The sequence below is a fragment of the Maniola jurtina genome, chromosome 5 (genome assembly GCF_905333055.1).
Source record: "Maniola jurtina chromosome 5, ilManJurt1.1, whole genome shotgun sequence".
NCBI classification, from domain to species: Eukaryota; Metazoa; Arthropoda; class Insecta; order Lepidoptera; family Nymphalidae; genus Maniola; species Maniola jurtina.
The window spans coordinates 15,618,082-15,637,176 of record NC_060033.1 but is presented as its reverse complement, the minus strand read 5'-3'; the positions used below and the strand labels follow the sequence as shown (position 1 = coordinate 15,637,176).

Below are 19,095 nucleotides of genomic sequence, written 5' to 3'. Positions count from 1 at the left end.
CTAGGTAGATATTATTACCCCAGCTCACCAATTATTGTGGATAATGGGGTATGGAAGGGATCACTACCCTAAGCAATGAGGACTGCTATGCAGTGAAAAAAATAGATAAATACTTAACTCACAGGAAAATGCAGGAGTAACCGCATCGTTCTCTGCGTCAACAAACAGAAGGACCCAGAAGAGAAGAAGGTAGAGTGGTTTCTTCATTTTGTACCTGAATCTGTTCTAGAAAATAAAACCACTTGCTGATGCCCGCAGCTTCGTCCACGTAAATTTACTTTTGTATCAAGACGACAACTAACTATATATTACAATCAATTTGGTAACTACATCTTTTATAACCGAGTGAACTTGTACAGAGCGTACAGTCAGTGAAACAAGTGGTTTTACTTAAATATCCGCAGCTCGATTGCAGTAAAATGACAGCTACAATGTCACGATCGCAATCACCTCTGATTGGTTGACGCTCGCTCACTATTGGCTACAATGCATTGTTGCAACAAGAATAGCTTATGTTTAGCCAATAACAACAATTGCGATTGTAATAACGATTAATGCAGGTTTCATGGAATCGAGCTACGGTTTACTATTTATTGTAAAAAAAACTATTTTGGATTTCTTGGTAATATTAAACGTTTAAATGTTCAATTCAACGGTTCAATTTCGCTTAAAAATTAAAACAATAAGTACCTTTACATATAATGTAAAGTTTATTTGATAAAAATATCTACATTCTACATACAGTCAAAACATAATCTGATATACAAAATATAATCAAATATCTGATATACATAAAGTGCAGAGTATTTTCATCATGGAGAATCTACTTAACAGTCTTTCTTCTTTTTACTGAAATTAATTAACTAAATATAACTTAATAGCCTATTTTAATACCTACGTCCAGACAAATATAGAAATATATATTTGTGTGCCACTACAAACGTAAATAAAGTGTTAGCTTTATTATAAGACTGTTTTGTTTTTTATTTTTCCTTAACATTAGACAATCATTGTAACTTGTAAAATTATTAGGTATTCATACTTATATGCCTACATACATTTATGTATATCTAAGCTAATAGTTAAATGGCACTTTCGTTTTAAATCTTACAGCATACAAACTTATACTAAATTAATAAGCTAATCTTTATTATGATAAATAATAATAATTAATAATCATATAATTACTTAATGTGCACGTGGAGAATTTTCACGGGGTTTTTAAAAACCCTTGTTGATGAACAAGAGTTTTTAAAAACCCTTGTTGATGAACAAGAGTTTTTAAAAACCCCGTGAGAATTCTTAGATTTTTCTAATATATGCTAAGAACACCCATTCTGATGATGATGACCCTAATTGAGTCAGTCATTTTGGCATGAAACATTCAAACTTTCACATTTAGGTATAATAATATGTGTTAGTAAGATTGTTGATGTTTTTAGTATACATAAAAGATAAATTAATGTTAAACAAACTTTGAAATAGCGGGCCTGTTACATAGTTGGGAATATTCTATTTGCCGGCCGTTGAATTTCTCATTTTCATTTCCACGATGCCGGTAGTCATAGTTCAACGATTAGGATATACTTTTTAAGTTAATCACCTTCTATCTTATAGACTATATTGTCTTTAGCCAGATCGCTGTTAAGGGCTAAGTTATCAAAAATTATAAATAAAGTTTCCATGTCCGCTTTTAACAAACTCAGTCCCAGCAGAATTACTTGCTAATTTTTAAGATTGAAATTAAAAGAAAAACTTGTAACAAGAACCTTTTTTCACATTAAAAATGATTGAAAAAAATAGTAAACCATGATAGATAGATACTAGATTAGATTTTAATTTTTTTCTGAACTCAGCAACAGGTTAATTCATTACTAATGTAAATTGCCCTTGAATGGAGAGTTTTGTTTGCTTGAAACATTGAAAAAGTGATGTTCCGTGTTTGCATTGATAATAACAGGCAGTTACTGCCTCGACCTTAACTTTATTACAACATGTTTATCGCACTTGTAAGATAAACATCTACCTATTATACTTCATAAATCATAATATCTTTCCATTTTAGTAAATGTTTTAAACTGAAAAAAAAATAAAGATTTGTCTTTACGACTATCCAGAAATTTTGCACTGCGTTTTACAGGTGAATTTGAACAAGTGAATAGGTGAGTTTAAGTTTACCTGTTCGAATAATTTATTACGTTATAACAAATAAATTGTTCAAATACTGTGCACTTGGTCGGTTTTTAAATAACGCATCGGAATCATAATTTTCATGGTTCAGCATTTTTCGCCTTCTTTAGGTACTTGTGCCAATTTTCTATTGTTTCGCGATGCAAAACCTACGTGATCAAATCAGAAATGAGAAGAATCAGAGTAACCGGCATAGCTAAGCATAGGGTTCTGTAGCTGAAGTAGTAATGGGCAGGGTATATAATTCGAAAAATTGATAGACATGTTGGTCCCAGGGTGGTAGAATGGTGACTTCGCATTGGAAAGCGAAACGTTGGGAGACCTCCCACTACGTTGATAGACAACGTCAAACGTGTCGTAGGCTGGATGGCGGCGGTGCAAAACCGTGGTGTGTGGAATACCCTAAGAGACAGCTATGTCCACCAGTGGACGTTTATCTGCTGATAATGATGATAATACAGGGTGTAACTAGAATGCTAGCAAAACGAAGACAGGTGATAGTACTGATAATTACTGATAAGTTACCATAAAAAAGCACGATTAAAAATCCTGTATTTTTTAAAAAGTTTACAATATAGGTATTGCAAATAGAACATCTGACGCTAGGGGTCTACGAACGTTCCGTAAATAGGTCCCTTGAAGTCAATGCCGCATCGTAGGTGGATAAGGCAAAGTTTTTGCTAGCGTTCTGGTTACACCCTGTATAAAATAGGCATGTCGTGTGACTACGTGACGCGACATGCGGCGGGTGTTCCCTAGCTAGCGATGAGAGTGTTGTGAGGAGGCGCGGTGCGCAGTTGTCGCAGAGTGCGGCGGCACGACACGCGGCGGGAGCCGAAGCGCGGAAACCCGGATATGCGCTCAACTTTCACTGGCTCTTCACGTCTGCGAACAATACAACAAATTACTTCCGTGGACGTAGTAAAAGTAGTCACAAATTTATTTTATTTATTTATTTATTTACTTTAGTACCGCCCACAGAGTTACACATTTAGATTAAATACATGTTGTTCCTTAAATTCTAGGGCTCTTGTGCAACTCCACTTACGGGCAGTCACAGCATGCATTAACATAAACATAAGTCGTACAGTAAAATATAATATAATAGCTAACCTAAAGACTATGAAAAAGTACCTAAGTTATAAATTTTAAAAGAATATAATAAGATGGAAATTAAGTTAAAGTAAAGTTAAGTTAAACTAAGCTAAATTATCTAAATCATCTAAAATACAATATACTTACGGCTAGGGACTGGCACTAATTATCGTTATCCTATTGAGGAATCGAGGAAGGACAAATGAGGAAGTCCTGGAGGTCCTGCGATGCGTACATCAAAATGGCAACTGAGAGGCCAAAACCAAGCAAAAATGGGATAACGATAGATTTTTCAAATCGCAAATTGTTTCTTTACGATGGTAGAGAACCCTTCGTGTGTGAATTCGACTCGCACTTGAACAGGTTTTTTAAAAGAATATTAGCCAGTTTATCATGTTCCCCTTTCCCCTCCAACTAAGCGTAAAGGATGTGCTAGGAGTAGGTACGACAATAGTGCAACATCTGGGGTGTGAACCGGCGACTTTTCGAATTTCAGTCCAATGCTTTTACAGTTAAGCTATTGAGGCTCTGTTCATTGTAATAATGTATATCATGTGGAAACCTACATTCTACCCACCTTTGCCTTTGAGAACAAAGGTGTGTAAGTCTGCCAAGCCGCACTTGGTCAGCGTGGTATATGGCCTAAATCCTTGTTGATTCTGAGAGGAATTGATGATAGGACGAGACGGAAACAATGACTGTACCGGAAGAACATGTGATGTTCCACACTGCAGCGCCACAGCCGCTTGCTGGCGCTCGTGGAAGGCAGCTTGAAGCTGAGGTAGGTCTCGTACTCGTCATACTCGCCGGCTCGCAGCCTCAGGGTGTAGATCCGTTTGTTGTAGCTGATCTTCAGGATCTTGGTCCACGGGAAGCGGTTCATTATGAACCTGGGAACAAGATTTCTTCACTAGAATCATAGTACAACTAGAATACATCTTTATAAGATTCAAAAAATAGTTCACCTAAAGTAAGGCGAAAGTTAGTATCTGTGCATGTGTGTGTGTTTGTTACTCGTTCACGCAAAAACCACGGGACAGATTTGGCTGAATCTTGGAATTGAGCTTATACCCTGACTTTTAACACATAGGCTACTTTTATCCCGGAAAATTAAAGAGTTCCCGCTGGATTAAAAAAACCTTATACCACCTTGGGAGCCGAACGTCTATCGGTTTTTCAAACTAATTGTGCCATAGCCATTGCCACTTCAGCTTCGCCACCCGTTGAGATATGTGGGTACTTTGGTTCTACGGATCTCCTTCTTTCTGATTTGATCACGTAGAGTAACTCCGAGCCTAGAGCCATTGATTTTAGAAGCGCTTATTCTGAGCATAGAAAATTTACAGACTAGCGCTTGGCTGCAATCAGACCCGCTAGCAAGTAATGATGTAGCCTAAGATGGAGCACGCTTGCCATGAGCGCGATTGGAAATAGGCAACTTCTAAGTTGCCTATTCACTCTTGCCTTGAAAATACCAATATTAAAAGTGGAAGAGAAAACTGATGCCGTAAGGGCGTTCCATATCCTAGCGGTTCGGACCAGAAACAAGGAAGCAAATCGCTTCGTACTTGTTCAAGGAATTTCAACCAAGTACAGGATGTAGACCTTGACGATGACTACCTACTCAGGCATACTACGCATTATGCGTGTAATAATAATCTGAACAAGTAGGTATGTCATAATACCCGTCTCTAACAACAGAGATGCCGGCTGCGCAGACGGCGAGGCAAATGTCCACGTCGTCAGAATCCTTCACACTGTGCACTTCTGCGCCATACATCGCTAGTTTTTTGGCATTCTCGAGGTAGTTGAGTTCTGCTTCTGCTGGCGTTTGACCTCTGGAAGTGAAGGATATATTATAACCGTCATTAAAACACTGAGTCCCGGAAGTGAAGGAAATATAGCTGCCATTAAAATACTGAGTCCTTGAAGTGAAGGAATTAAGGAATTAAAATACTGAGTTCAGATTGAAAGGGCTTCACGGTAAGTGTGAACGCGCCTTGATGTTCCTCGGTCAAGAAAGCGAATTATTTCATAAGGAAGACAGTCAAATCATGGGATTGGACCACGTGCGCTAGCAGGACTTAAGAGATATACGCGCGAGTACTTCAGATTTATAGTTACCTGTGTTTCCTGTACAACTCGTCGACCTTATCCTCCAGGTCAGGCGTGAGCACGTGGAGCGGCACGGAGTTGTGCGCGGAGATCAAGGCCGTGCTCACGCGCGCTTCCCTGTCGCCCAATTCTGATTGGAGCACGTACGACGCGAGTAGAGCGTATGTGATGTTCGAGCATGTTAGACGACCTGAAACAATAAAAAAACGCGGTATAAATCATGTTTTTTTTTAAATTTAAACATGTTACGTAATACAATTGCTAGGATGGATGGAAAACATCGAGAGGAAATCTGCATGCCAAGAGTTCTTCATAATGTTCTCAAAGGTGTGTGAAGTCTGCAATCCGCACTTGCCCATCCAACGTGGTGCACTATGGTCAAACCCTTTCTTATACTGAGAGAAGTCCCATGTTCCTGAGCCGACGAGGAGTTGATCATGATGAAGACACCGAAGGAAAGTCAACTACTAAACTTGGGAAAGAGTAATGAGTCACCTTCCATAAGATCCCGTCTCACGGCGAGACCGAGCTGGTACCGAGAGTGGTCATCCCTCAGCTCGCAGGGCTCTGGCGGGTAGAACTTGGCAGCGAACCTGACGTCCCAGGGCTCATCTGCGAATTACAATCAATGTCGAATTAACTTCTTTTTTAGGTATACCCTCAGCATATTAGAATAAACTAAGGACAGTTATTGGACTGAAATTAGATTTAGAAATTATTCATAAGTAGAAGTTTAAGCTAGAATAAAATTACTTATTAGCCCATAGGCTAGATCGTAATAGGAATAAAGCTACCATTATATAATGGAGCTTTATGGTAAGGAAAAAAAAAAAAAGGTATACCCTCAGGTTACACAGGTGACAGTTCAGGATTAGGAAGCCAAGGCAACGCTTCAGCGGAGTCTCTCATTATTCAAAGTCGAGGAATTCTGGGTAAAATCAATTTATTGATCAAATGTTTTTTTATGGCTATTCTTGAGGGCTAAGCCACTTTTATTTCTAAACTAGTTACACCTGACCGCTTACTGGTTGAATTCTGAGTAAAAACATTATATCTACTACTAGAGGAGATGTGGTCTCCACTCTCCATATTATAAAAACAATCTTTTTTAAATCTGGCAAAATATTGGCAGTAATATTAGGTTATTTATGGGAAATATGATATGGACAGACCAAATAAGGGCTGCGATGGACGTCTCCATACATAACAAGCAAGGCAATCACCAGAGAGGACTGGAGACGCCAGCACTGCAATGACAACCACGACCGTTCAGTCAAGAGCGTAACGACAAAGAAGATGGGAAGTTATCTTGAACTTACTTCTGAATGTTTTGGAGAGTCGTCTCCTCAAGTCCACCCACACCCGGGGGTCCCCGCGCTGCACGTGCAGCAGGCCGAAGTAGTCCTTCTCCATCACGTCCAGAACATCGCACACCCTGTCCAAGAGATCGCCACCCGTGGCTTTTCTCTGAAATGTAACATCATTCGTTTATTAGAGTTAGGTACCTTAACTTCCGGATAGTAGGTAAATCATCATGATCAACACATCGCCTGCTCACTACTAAGTACGGGTCTACCTCTTAAAAGGCTTTGGGCATAGTATACTGGCCAAGTGCCGATTGGCAGATTTCATACACCTTTGAGAACTGTATGGAGAGCTCTCATCTCAGGCATGCAGGTTTCCTCACAATGTTTTCCTTCACCAATGTTAAAGCCAGTGATATTTTATTGCTCCGAAAAATTATACAGTGCGCGACAGGTTGAGATGGTAATCGGGGTATGAGGGGGGACGGGGACGCACCGAACACCCGCACGTCACCCGCGCTATCCCGCACCGGGCTAGAGCGGAGGCACCTCGATTGCCATCTCGACCTGTCACGTACTATAGGTGCATGCTAGGGGTCGAACCCCAGACCTCCGACTACTAAGCTGACGACTTAACCACTACGCTATGACCGCTTGTTTGCGATGATGATTGGTGAGTGATTTTGCAGACGAGAGTTGGTAAAGGCTATGCCGTCATCTGACACCAGGCGAAACCAAAAGTCCCCTTAAACAATTACCTCAACGTCAACGGTAATGTGTTCCCCAGTGAGCAGTTCGACGCGAACTCTGCCAGCGTTCAGTCGCGCTGCCATGCCGTCATCTGACGCCAGGCGACGCAGACTTTCACGCATTCTGCTGCCCCCTGAAACAATAATTACTGATCAGCACACAATGTCAAAACAGTTCTAGTTGTTTTGAAATATTTTGAGATACGTGAGAAATTCAAAATTCAGAGTTGTTTTTCACGTAGGACAATTAATTACTAGTGTCTGGGAATCTACCACCGCTTCGGAAAGCAGTTACACTGAGAAGAGCCGACAAAAAATCTTGTGGTGTTAATGATTTACGAGTAGTATTTTTCAAACCCGCAATGTATAGCAAAACCTGCGACGCGGAATTGACTCCGAGTGACTTACGTAACGTTCGTTGACCACTAGTGTCAGTCAGATGTTTTATTTGCAATATATTGTGAACTTTAAAAAATACAATTTTATAATTTTTTTGCGTTTTTTTTTTTTTGTAAAACCTTATCAATAATCATCAGAACTATCACCTGTCTTCGTTTTTGCTAGCGTTCTGGTTACACTTTGTCTAGTAGGTGGGTATTAGAGTTACGACCCGAAACTCTACTTATAAGTAGGTATTTCTCTCGTACATATTTATAGAGATACCGACGGCGTATGCTATGCATGGCGGAATTTGAAAATGTTCCCTATGAATTGAAGAGATTAAATGAACAACCTTGAATTCAGCAAAATAAATATTTATATTACAAGAGAGGTAAACTGTGAACGTTCAGAAATCTCTTACTGTAAACAAATTAGCGATAAATAAACAAGTAACAATTTGTGTAATTTCGTGATTCACTTTGGAAAATTCTACGCGTATAATAAAATAAAATCGGTCAAGTGCAAGTCGGAAAGTTCTGCTGCGTGTAAAATTTTATACAGTTGCCGTAAACATGCGTAAAAAAGTGTAATAAAAACCCGGCCAAGGGTTCCGTACTATTAAAGTTATAGTACGCATTTTAAAACATCGTACAAGAAAATAGAAATACTTTTTTACAAGTTAACACTTTTTAATTTTGTAATTTTTCATGGCGGCATTTTTACGTCAACTGTACAAAGTCAAAGTCAAAATCATTTTTCAAAGTAGGTACAATTGTACTCCTTTTGATGGTCGAAATTGTTAAATTTGTTACAAAATTACTAGCTGATGCCCGCGACTTCGCGTGGATACAGGTTTTTGAAAATCCCGTGGGAACTTTTTGATTTTCCGAGATAAAAAGTAGCCTATGGGTATATCCAGGGTATCCATTCTAAATTTCAGCCAAATCCGTCCAGTAGTTTTAACATACACACACATATTATTATGTAACATACACGCAAACTTTCGCTTTTATAAATATAGAGTAAGATTCATCCATTCAGAACTTCAGTAAGTAGGTATACTGTTATCTTCAGACCTGACTCCAGTTACTAAAGTCACGTTCGTCTACTTGAGACCTTCCACTGAGAGCTCCTTCGTGCCCGCTCTACTCTCAGGCCTCACTCAGTTGAGTCGGGTTGAGTATTCGCATTATGATCAAAGTCAAACTCTTAAATTATTCAAATTGGGTAGATAAAGTATTTATCATTGTATACTTTCTTTTTCATCACTAAAGTGACTCTGGTCTGCGGGGTAATTCACTAACTCAGTGTATATCACTGAATGAAAGCCACCGAGGTTGGTTGGTTCTACATTGCTGCTTCACTGGGTGATAGTAAAGTATTTTTTCATAGAAAACCTTTGATGGATTAAAAATGAGCTTGGTGGTATCATTCTGTGTTAGACACTGAGTCCCACTGGTCTGGTGGGAGTATGCGGCCGTGGCTATCGGTACCACTCTACCGGCCCGCTTTCATCTTAGACTGCATCATCACTTACCACCAGGTGAGGGAATAAAAAAACAAAGGAACTTTAACAACAGCTACTGTTTAAAGGAGAGATGCCGATAAATCTTAACAGGGCTCTCTCCGTCACTCGTTTCCACTCGTTTCATACAATCGTAGTTCCAATTTCATTTGAATATTAAGCTACCAAAGTCAATGAAATTTTGCAGACATATTCTAGAAACTAATATCTGTGTCTGCGGTGTTTTAGATTTTTCTAAAAATATGTAGTTTTAAAATTACAGGGGCTCAAAGATTTGTATGAAATTTTTTAAGACCGCGTAACTTTGAAACCGAATATTTTAACAGAAATCTGGAAAACCACAGACATAGATATTAGTTTCCAGAATATGTCTGCAAAATTTCATGGACTTTGGTTGCTTAATATTCAAATGAAATTGGAACTACGATTGTATGAAACGAGTGACGGAGAGAGCCCTCTTAAAATAGCACGCAAGTTCATACTTCACGTGAGAGCACATACTCGTAAACTCCGGAGTTGTGCGCTGCACTGCATTCTTGGCAGAGAACCGCCATAAAAACGACTGGCATAGCATGATCGAGTCGTAAAACCGTAGTGACGGCTCTATGAGCAGAAATATTGATGGTGTTTCAATTTATTGTTATGGATATTATGTTTATTTGTATAGGTACCGATCAGATACACTCTTTTCAAAATCCATAAATATTATACATCGATAAAATGTGTCGAAGATTAACTCGATTATGTTGAAACGATCAATGTAATCGATAGATAACCCTAACTAGATTCTATAAATGATCTTCTAGCTATCTATTGATGGCATTGATCGATTTCGAACGCGTGAGTTGTGGTAATAGGTATACCCTTTAAAAAATGAGATTTTAGGAAAAAATATGATAAATTAAATGATACTCAGCCTCATGGATTTAGGGGTTTTATAAATCCCATGGGATTCTTTTTTATTTTCAGTGGGCCGTCAAAAGGTGCAAGTAATATACAGACCGAAAAACTTACGTTCAATACAACTTTATTCGGCTTTCCGAACTAGTGGTAAATTATTTTGACTATTCAAAAGCACTTGTAAAAGTTTAGCTACTTGAATAAAAATATATTCTATTCTATTCTATTCTTAGGTACGTTTAACCTCCTAATGGGCTCATTGCCAGGAATCAGGATCTGTCTGGACGGAGGAGTGTTTCAAACAACAATAGTTTACGAGCAGCGCCGGTAAACATAGTATGTTTATGTTGGCATATCACACTAGTTTAACGATAACTATAGCTTATAGCGCAGATCGGCCTGCTTTTCGGTGGGTTGGCGGTTCGATCCTGCGCACGCACGTCGAATTTTTCTGTTTGAAAACATTGTGAGGAAATCAGACACCTTTATGAATATTTTTGAGGACATTATAGAGCATGCAGATTTCCTCACGATGTTTTTCTTCGCCGGTAAAGCAAGTGATGTTTTATTGATATATCCGAGACACACACACACACACACACACACACACACACACACACACACACACACACACACACACACACACACACACACACACACACACACACACACACACACACACACACACACACACACACACACACACACACACACACACACACACACCCCTCCCCCCACTGGAAGGCCAGCGTCGCGGTACTTTATCTAGTACCTAAAAACAAATGATACAGTGAGGTACTTTTTGCGCTAATATTACGTACCTATGTCTAGCTAGATTCCATCAGTCTAACTTGTAAACCGACAGTTGTTTGTTGCAAACCGCAATCATTTAGGATAAGTATTAAGTAGTAACATTAGATCTGCAACTCGATCAATCAAATGCGGTTTTACAATGTTGCGGAATAAGTACATGAGCAATCTAGGGCAGTGAGGGGAGAAATAAGATCCTTAGGAATTCGACATATCTAGCTCAAACTCAAACAAAGCATTCGAATTAGGTGCGATTGTACCTACACTTTTTGACTGTCAATAAATAATTGTTGAATTTGTAAGATATTGATAGGTATAACGATGATAATTAATTACTAAGGCTAAGAGGGTTTTAAATGCGCCCTGATCTGAGAAGAAGCCAACATAACGTGATCCCTGTGCAGTGCAATTGACATTGCGCAGGAATCAAGATGCATCCGAACTTTATTAGCCTTGATTATGTATTACATTTTAGATATTGAAATATTATACATTTTGGTGCTATGTTTTGAATTTAAGTTCCATGCAACATCTAAGAAAATTCTTAAGGCACAAAACGTCTAATAGGGAAATTCAAATTTGGTTTTTCGCAATTTGTAAATAATACGTCAAAGTAAGCTTATGGCATTCTAATTCCGCCAATGGCAGTATCATCTTCACAGGATTACATAAAAATCTTTACTTGAAAGTGTTCAGTTTAAGAAATTCGTCAAAATAATGAGTTTGACATGAGTTACTCACAAATCAGTCGATACTATAACAAATTTTTTAAACTGGACCCTTTACTGGTTTACGAATTGGGAAATACGAAATTAAATTTGAATTTCGCGGGAATCTGCAAAAAGGAAAGACAAATCGTGCGTGAAACGTGAAAAATGTGGAATCTGTGAGTTAAGTTTGTTGAACTCTAGCAAAGGTTGCTCCGTATTGCTAGTTACTGCTTGAGTCGCCATCGTGGGGTTATAATTATTGATATCTAAGTTACGGCTCGCTGACCAAACGTGCGTTATGCTTCGATTGGCCTTTACTGCAATCATATTCTTGTTTAATTGAAAACTAGTCTAGTTGTAAGTGTCCAAACGCCTCAATAGTCTTGAGGCGTTTGGACAATTCGTAATTAAAAAAATTGAAAACACGACTTCCATGCCAAATAACGAACTAAAAAATTAAAAAAAATCATATTCGATTTACTTTTTTTTCAAGAAAGCAGCCAGTGTTGTTTGGGATGACATATTATAACGACAACCCATACCTACATCCAAATCTGTTCAGGCATTTAGAACTACTGGCAAAATAAGGAAACTCACATAATTTTTTTTTTAACTATTGACTAGCGCTTGTCTGCAATCAGACCTGCTGGCAAGTGATTATGCAGCCTATGATGGAGCGCGTTTGGCTAGAAGATAGCCATTTAGTCTTGACTGGACGGTACCTATAAAAGTGGAAGGGAAACCTGATGAAAATTCATACATAAACAATGTACCTACATGACAACAAATTCGTACATGAACCCTGAAAAAATTAAACAATTACCTACACTCTTTTTTTTGAGTCGTGTAAAAACACACTGAACGTTGGATCGTAGCATCTATCTAGTAGGTACTTATTTAAGGTACGTACTTATACCTACTAATAGTTACATTACTAACATAAAGTTTTGTTATGGTTTCGTAAGGAAGCCGTAAAATTAAGTTAATACCGAGGACCCTACTTTGAGATTAAGTTTCCTAACTTTTAACTTAAGCCCGTGCTTCACTCGTGAAGCGAAAGCCTGAGATCGCTGGGAAATATTATCGTAAGTGTCAAAAAAATTACTGTCATGTCAAAAGGTAACTAGTCAAAACGCACTATACTGCAACTGAAGATACTCAGACTGTGATATCGTGAGATTGTGTAGACTGTAGATGAGCAACAAAAGCAAAGTCGAATGGGGAAAGTCGCAGTAATGGTGAAGTTTTTTCAGAAGGTAAAAATCTTACATACCCCGACTGGACGACGGGTATCATAGACCCCCCATAGAATAAAAAAAAATCTAATTTCGAGATACGTCCACTGACAGACGGACTGACGGATGGACGGGCGGACAGCGGAGGCGTAGTAATATTTGGTTGGCACCATTGGGTACGAAACCCTAAAAAAGGACAAGGTTTTTAATACATAGTTAGATTTTACTTTGGTCCTAGGTCGATAACTCAAAAAATATTTTTTCAGTTACGGCTTAGAACAGACGATGAGACATGCATAGCTAATGACTCTAATGACAGACAGCAACTTGTAAACCACTTGACTTCCCCTCGACCTTCGACCGAATCAGCTAATAAAGAAGAATGGGGCTACGGAGTACAGGCCCGATGAGATTAAATCAATAGTAAAGGCCGGCTAACTCTAATCCAGCAATCTACAAATTGAAATGAAACACACGGGACTAGATTTTGGACAGTTTTATTGCTTGCTTTTCCTGCTTCTCTAGAAGTGGGAGGGCGAGCAGTGCATCACATGCTGTACGTTGTAACATACAGGTGCTCGATTGCTGAGGATGACAGCTACAATGTCACGATCGTAATGACCTCTGATTGGTTGACGTTCGCTCACTATTGGCTGCAATGCATTGTTGCAACAACGATACCATAAATTCAGCCCATCACAACAATTGCGATTGTAATAATGATTGATGTTGGTTTTTGGGAATCGATCTACACACTGGCGAAGTGCATTGTGTTGGTTTGGCACTACAAAAAACCACCAAACAAAAAAAGAACATTTGTCTATTTTGATGGATTATAGCAAATTAAGTTTATGGTTCGTTGTACCGTTCGAATGGACTTCCGCAAAGTAACAGCTGGGTACTTCTATCTAAGAAAATTAAAGAATTTTCGTACAATTTATTTTTGTTGTTCCTACGTTACGGTCTACCTAGAAAATAACTCTTGATTTAAGTCCATGACTTGTTCTAAATTCAAACGCGCTGTTTTTTTTAATTTTGCTGAGGAGCGTTTCGGTTTATCTTATCGTGTGTTTTCACGAAGGCTGCGGTTATCAAGCGGGTCAATTCGTATCCCGTGTCGGCCACGGGCCGCGGTGACGTCACTGCGGACAGGAATGCGCCCAAAAACCGGTCCACACGAAGGGTTCCGTGCAAGAAATACACTTTTTAATTTTTTTGGGACGTAACCGCATATTCACGGGTTCCTGATATTTCCCTATAAATAAATAATAAATAAATAAAAATATTTTATTTCAGACAGTATAAATTGTCCATAATTTTATACAAATTAAATTAAATTACGTAAATTAAAATTAAAATAAAATAAAATAATGTAAAATTAAAATAATTGAAGTAATTAAAATAATAATATTATAGTCAAAGTTTTGTATATTGTGTATTGTGCCAAAAAAATAAAATGAAATGAAACAAAATAAAATTAATAAAATAAAATAAAAACATCAGACGTGGAAAAATTTTGGTTCATTATGATGATAATACTTCAGAGTTCCTAATATTAGGTTTTGACTGTAATTCAGTCGGGATAAGAACCTCGCCCTGGCCTTACGCATTATAGCGTAGAAATCGTCAACCCTGTGCATCGCAAACATACCTGACGCGCTACACCTCCATGGCAGCCCCAGCAGAGCTCGGAATGCATTATTGTATTGCACTCGAAGTGCGTCAAAAGTTGCTTTGGAGTAAGTGTACCAGAGCTGGGAGGTGTAGAGCGCCTGGCAGTAGGCTTTGAACAGGGTGACTTTTACCTGTCGGGAACAGCGGGTGAAACGTCTAGCCAGCATATTGCTTTTTGCCGCCAGAGACCGTCTTTGTCTCTCTAGATCCTCATTGTCTTTCATCGTGTCACTTAATACATGTCCTAGATATTTAAATTTAGTAACATATCGCAGTTCGGAGCCGCATAGTTTTATTGGCAGTACATTTTCTGGGCCTTTCTTGTATTTAAATATCATCACTTCAGTTTTTGCCACATTATATAATAAACCGTGATTTTCTGCATATTTTTCACAGATGTTAATTAGGCTACGCAGGCCGCAGACCGAGGGACTGAGCAGGGCCATGTCGTCGGCGTAGCTAAGATTGTTTACGCTGACGCCTCCAATCTGGCAGCCTACCCTAGCACTGCTCAGTTCCTCGATCAGTTCGTTTACATAGAGGTTGAACAGAATTGGTGACGTCAGACCACCCTGCCTAACACCGCAGTTCAGCCGGTAGGTATCGGAAAAGTCATTTTGCCATTTTACTTGGTTAATTTGGTTTGTATACCAAAACTGTAGCAAATCCACTATCTTACTAGGTACTTTTGTAGCTCGTAGCTTATTCCACAAAATATTGTAATTAATGGTGTCGAATGCTTTGCTCAGATCCAGGAAACATCCATATACGGATGTTTCCCGGGCGAGATAATAGTTTACAGTACTTTTTAAGGCAAAAATAGCTAAGTCTGTTGATAAACCGCTACGAAAGCCAAATTGACCGCAGTGTAATTCGATATTGCAATTTAAGTGAGATATTAACAATCTCTCAAAAATTTTTGAGAATATTGTTGCAAGAGAAATAGGGCGGTAGTTTTTAGGGTCGGAGACGTCACCAGCTCTGTTTTTAACGATCGGTATTACATTTGTTTTCGTCATATTTACAGGAAGATAGCTATGATCGATACATGTATTGTATAATGTAGCCATTATTTGGAAGAGCCTAGGGCCCCCATATAGCACATGCTCCACGCTGAGGTGGTCGTGGCCCGGGGACTTGCCGCGCTGCATGTCGCGCACGCACCGCGCCAGCTCGTCGGCCGACACATGCAGCGCGCGCGAGTCTCCCGCGCTCGCGCCGCCACCGGAGAGTGACTCAGCGCTAGGGCACGCGCCGACTATCGGGCAGTCTACGCGGAATTTATTTACAAATAAGTTTGCTATATCTTTATGGTTGTGTAAACCACCCACCGACACAGGAGTACTGCATTTAGGCTGTAGTTTGTTCGTTTCCTTCCAAAATTTTCCAAAGTCATTATTTCGTCTATAGGTTGCGATTATGTCCATTTTAATTTTGTCCTGATTAGATTGGCACCATTTTAATTTTTGTTTAAAAGTTTTTCTTGAATTAGTCATTTCCTCGTAAATATCGCCATGAGAAGGACGCCCCTGCCAATTCCACATCAGAAATGAATGTCTGGCCCTGGCATGGGAGTCCCTCACATGTCGATTCCAGCCCACCACTGTCTTTTTTCTGATCCTAGCTCCTCCTGTGTAGGTGTCAGTGGCAGCCCTAGACAAACATTCAATCATGCTGGCATATAATGAATCTATATACTGGTGATGACCATGCATGTTACAAGAAGTACCATAACACGGCAGGTTATCATATTTATACTTATCTAGGTATTGGCTACATAATTCGGTATATTCACACTGCTGGTCCGAGGTTCTATATCCCCACTGAATTTTATTCACATGTATTCTATTTATCAAATTACTTTTTGGCACAATTACATCAAAATCAAAGTCAACAGCTAAAGGAAAGTGATCCGACCAATAGACGTTGTTGAGTACACGCACACTCCTGAGCGCGCGCAGGGCAGCGCTCGTGACTACGACATGGTCGATCCAGCTGGTCGTGCCGTGCGCGTCGCTCAGGTACGTGTATGTACCTGATGTAACGCCTAGAGTACATACATCCGCACAAGTCCATTCTTCCTCCTCGCAATAGGCAACTAATTCGTGGCCAAATAGGCTATGTTTACGTGACACATCACCATTAAAATCACCTAGACAGATGACACTTTCTACATCGTCATGTGACGCGATCACTGCACTAATGACTCCTAGGCATTCCGTAAACACCGGTAGGTTATCCGCGGCCTCTGTGGGCATGTACACCGACACCACTATGATACTGCGACGCGCGAGCTCTAGGCGAACTGCAACCACACGTGGGTTACCACAGTCGATAGGGGTGACAGTCGGGAACATATCCTTTCTCCATAGTATCGCGACGCCGCCGTAGGGTCGACCCTTGAGTACACCAGTCGTCGTATCGACCGCAGACACACCGTACGCTCTAAACTTATCATCGATAGTATTCAGGAAGTCAAGGTCATCAGGTAGAAGCCAGTGCTCCTGGATCGCGATAACCTGATAGTCACTACATAGATCTCGAATATGCTGGCAGGAACGTTTGACCGATCGGCAATTAAATGAAATCATTTTTACACTAGTCATTTTTGCTTACGACTGTACTCTCGACGCCTATCAGTGTAGAGGGCTGATCAGCGGGAAATACGATCGAGCGATAATAGCGTTTAGGTCTAAATATACTATACTTGTGCTATAAGACATTGCTACCTGCCAAGTTTCATGATTCTAGGTCAACGGGATACTCTATAGGTTTTGATTCCCTCGACGGGTCTTGACCCTTGACAGACAAACAAACAGAGAACGAAGGGTTCCTTTTTTTCCTTGTGAGTTACGGAACCCTACAACGAAGTAAAGCTCGGTAGAAAATAAAAAGTTCGCTGAGCTGTAACGTTTTACCTGTATGTTTTACGATCGAATACCTAGTTTATTTTAGACTCCAGACTGTTGAATTTGATCTGCCAGTTATTTACTAGCCACCTGAATTCAGCAAGGTTTTTTTTTAAATAATATATTTACATGAGTAATATTACTTAGGTACCTATATTTACTTAATAATTCAATGGTCATGGGTATGGTTATAGTCACACGCTACCGAAATTATTAAGAATTTTAACAGAGATAGGAACTAGATTGATATATGTAGACGTAATATTTTAATTATTAAAATGGCATTTTTTGGAAAATTAAAAATAATAGGTAAGATAGTTAAGTACCTAGGTAATTAATGTAGTATTCTACATGTAAATTCAATATAACCAAGTCAGTAGGTACTTAATAGATGTTCAAAAGTTAGTAACCGAAACAGGTATTAAGTACCTAATACTACTACGAAATTAGCTTAATTGGAATAATTAACAAGTTAAAATATAAAATAACATAAGTTAAGGCAACAGGGGATAGTAAATTATTTATTATAAGAACAGTAGGTAACTTGGCATGCTATTAAAAATCAAAGGTGTGCGGTAAGTTACGAAGTTATACATAAAGTAAACTTAGAAAGAGTAAACATACACAAAACATTATTAAAGAAACATCAACCATGCGTTATGAAAGCGGGAAAAGGTTGACGACCTCTCCCTGTCACACAACTTTTTTAATTAATACCCAAGTTAGTACCATACAGCCAGCGATCCCGACATTAAAAATTCCTCACAAAAAATAAATGCATCGATTTCTTAAATTTTGAATATCGAACTCTATTTTAATTTATTCAACTTCTTACCTATTTTTTTAAAGCGCACGAACTTTTTTGTAATGAGTCATTTTTCACGTCAACTACGAACTTTTTGATAACGTTTTTTTTTTTAAATTTCAATTTATTATGAGCACGCACACAACGTGTTTTGAATAAAGCCGGCGCCAAACTAAACTGGTTTTGATTTCGCCTTTGTGGTTCTTTGGCTTGCTACGTTGATTGAGAGACGAAGCACATTCATGAATTTCTTTGTGTGGATGAGTAAGAAATATGTCTGCTTCTCCTTTCCCTGACAGTTTTCCAGGGAATTTGTCAACGGATACGAGTAGAATTTAAATGCAAGGTCTCGATCCCAGTACCAACAGTCTGGACATCTAAGTACAGAGTTTTGCATTCCGCTTCTCAGCTAACCGGTCGTCTCAGGGTTATGACCGTTACTTTCAAAACTTCAAAGCACAAAATCCGAATCATGAAAGCCTAGTCTAGCTAGTAGGTACCTATACCCTTCGGGACCGACGCTTACCTACGCTACGTAATATTGAGGAAATTAAAAAGTTTTTTGCTCTTCGATTTATTAATAAATAACGCGGAACCCTTAAAATAGATCCCCATGGCGCAGTGGTGAAATGACAGCTCTCGGGTTAAAATCTCGTGTCAATATTGACGAATTTTTCTAAGTTGCCCAAAGAT

The 19,095-nt window shown here is 39.1% G+C and overlaps 1 protein-coding gene across 2 annotated transcripts; it reads right to left on the bottom strand.

Moving 5' to 3' along the window:
- Nucleotides 1-1,286: 1,286 nt before the first annotated feature.
- Nucleotides 1,287-18,612, bottom strand: LOC123865133 (protein 4.1 homolog). Of its 2 annotated transcripts, none has more exons than XM_045905981.1 (8): nt 18,422-18,612; nt 7,463-7,587; nt 6,720-6,867; nt 5,896-6,012; nt 5,410-5,590; nt 4,971-5,123; nt 3,990-4,175; nt 1,287-3,075 (listed from the first exon to the last, which is right to left on the bottom strand). In XM_045905981.1, exons 2-8 carry the CDS (start codon nt 7,574-7,576, stop codon nt 2,946-2,948), a joined length of 1,029 nt encoding a protein of 342 aa, XP_045761937.1. In that variant the 5' UTR covers nt 7,577-7,587; nt 18,422-18,612; the 3' UTR covers nt 1,287-2,945. The 2 variants fall into 2 exon arrangements, with proteins under 2 accessions (XP_045761937.1, XP_045761938.1); XM_045905982.1 differs by having other exon boundaries at nt 18,433-18,612.
- Nucleotides 18,613-19,095: the final 483 nt, after the last annotated feature.

What these genes read in the sequence shown, in the direction of transcription:
- LOC123865133 (XM_045905981.1), bottom strand. Translation starts at nt 7,576, where the DNA reads ATGCGTGAAAGTCTGCGTCGCCTGGCGTCAGATGACGGCATGGCAGCG. An exon ending in GAGACGGGATCTTATGGAAG is followed by an intron (nt 5,591 to 5,895) that starts GTGACTCATTAC and finishes TTATTGTTTCAG; the next exon opens with GTCGTCTAACATGCTCGAAC. An exon ending in ATCTCTGTTGTTAGAGACGG is followed by an intron (nt 4,176 to 4,970) that starts GTATTATGACAT and finishes TCTTGTTCCCAG; the next exon opens with GTTCATAATGAACCGCTTCC.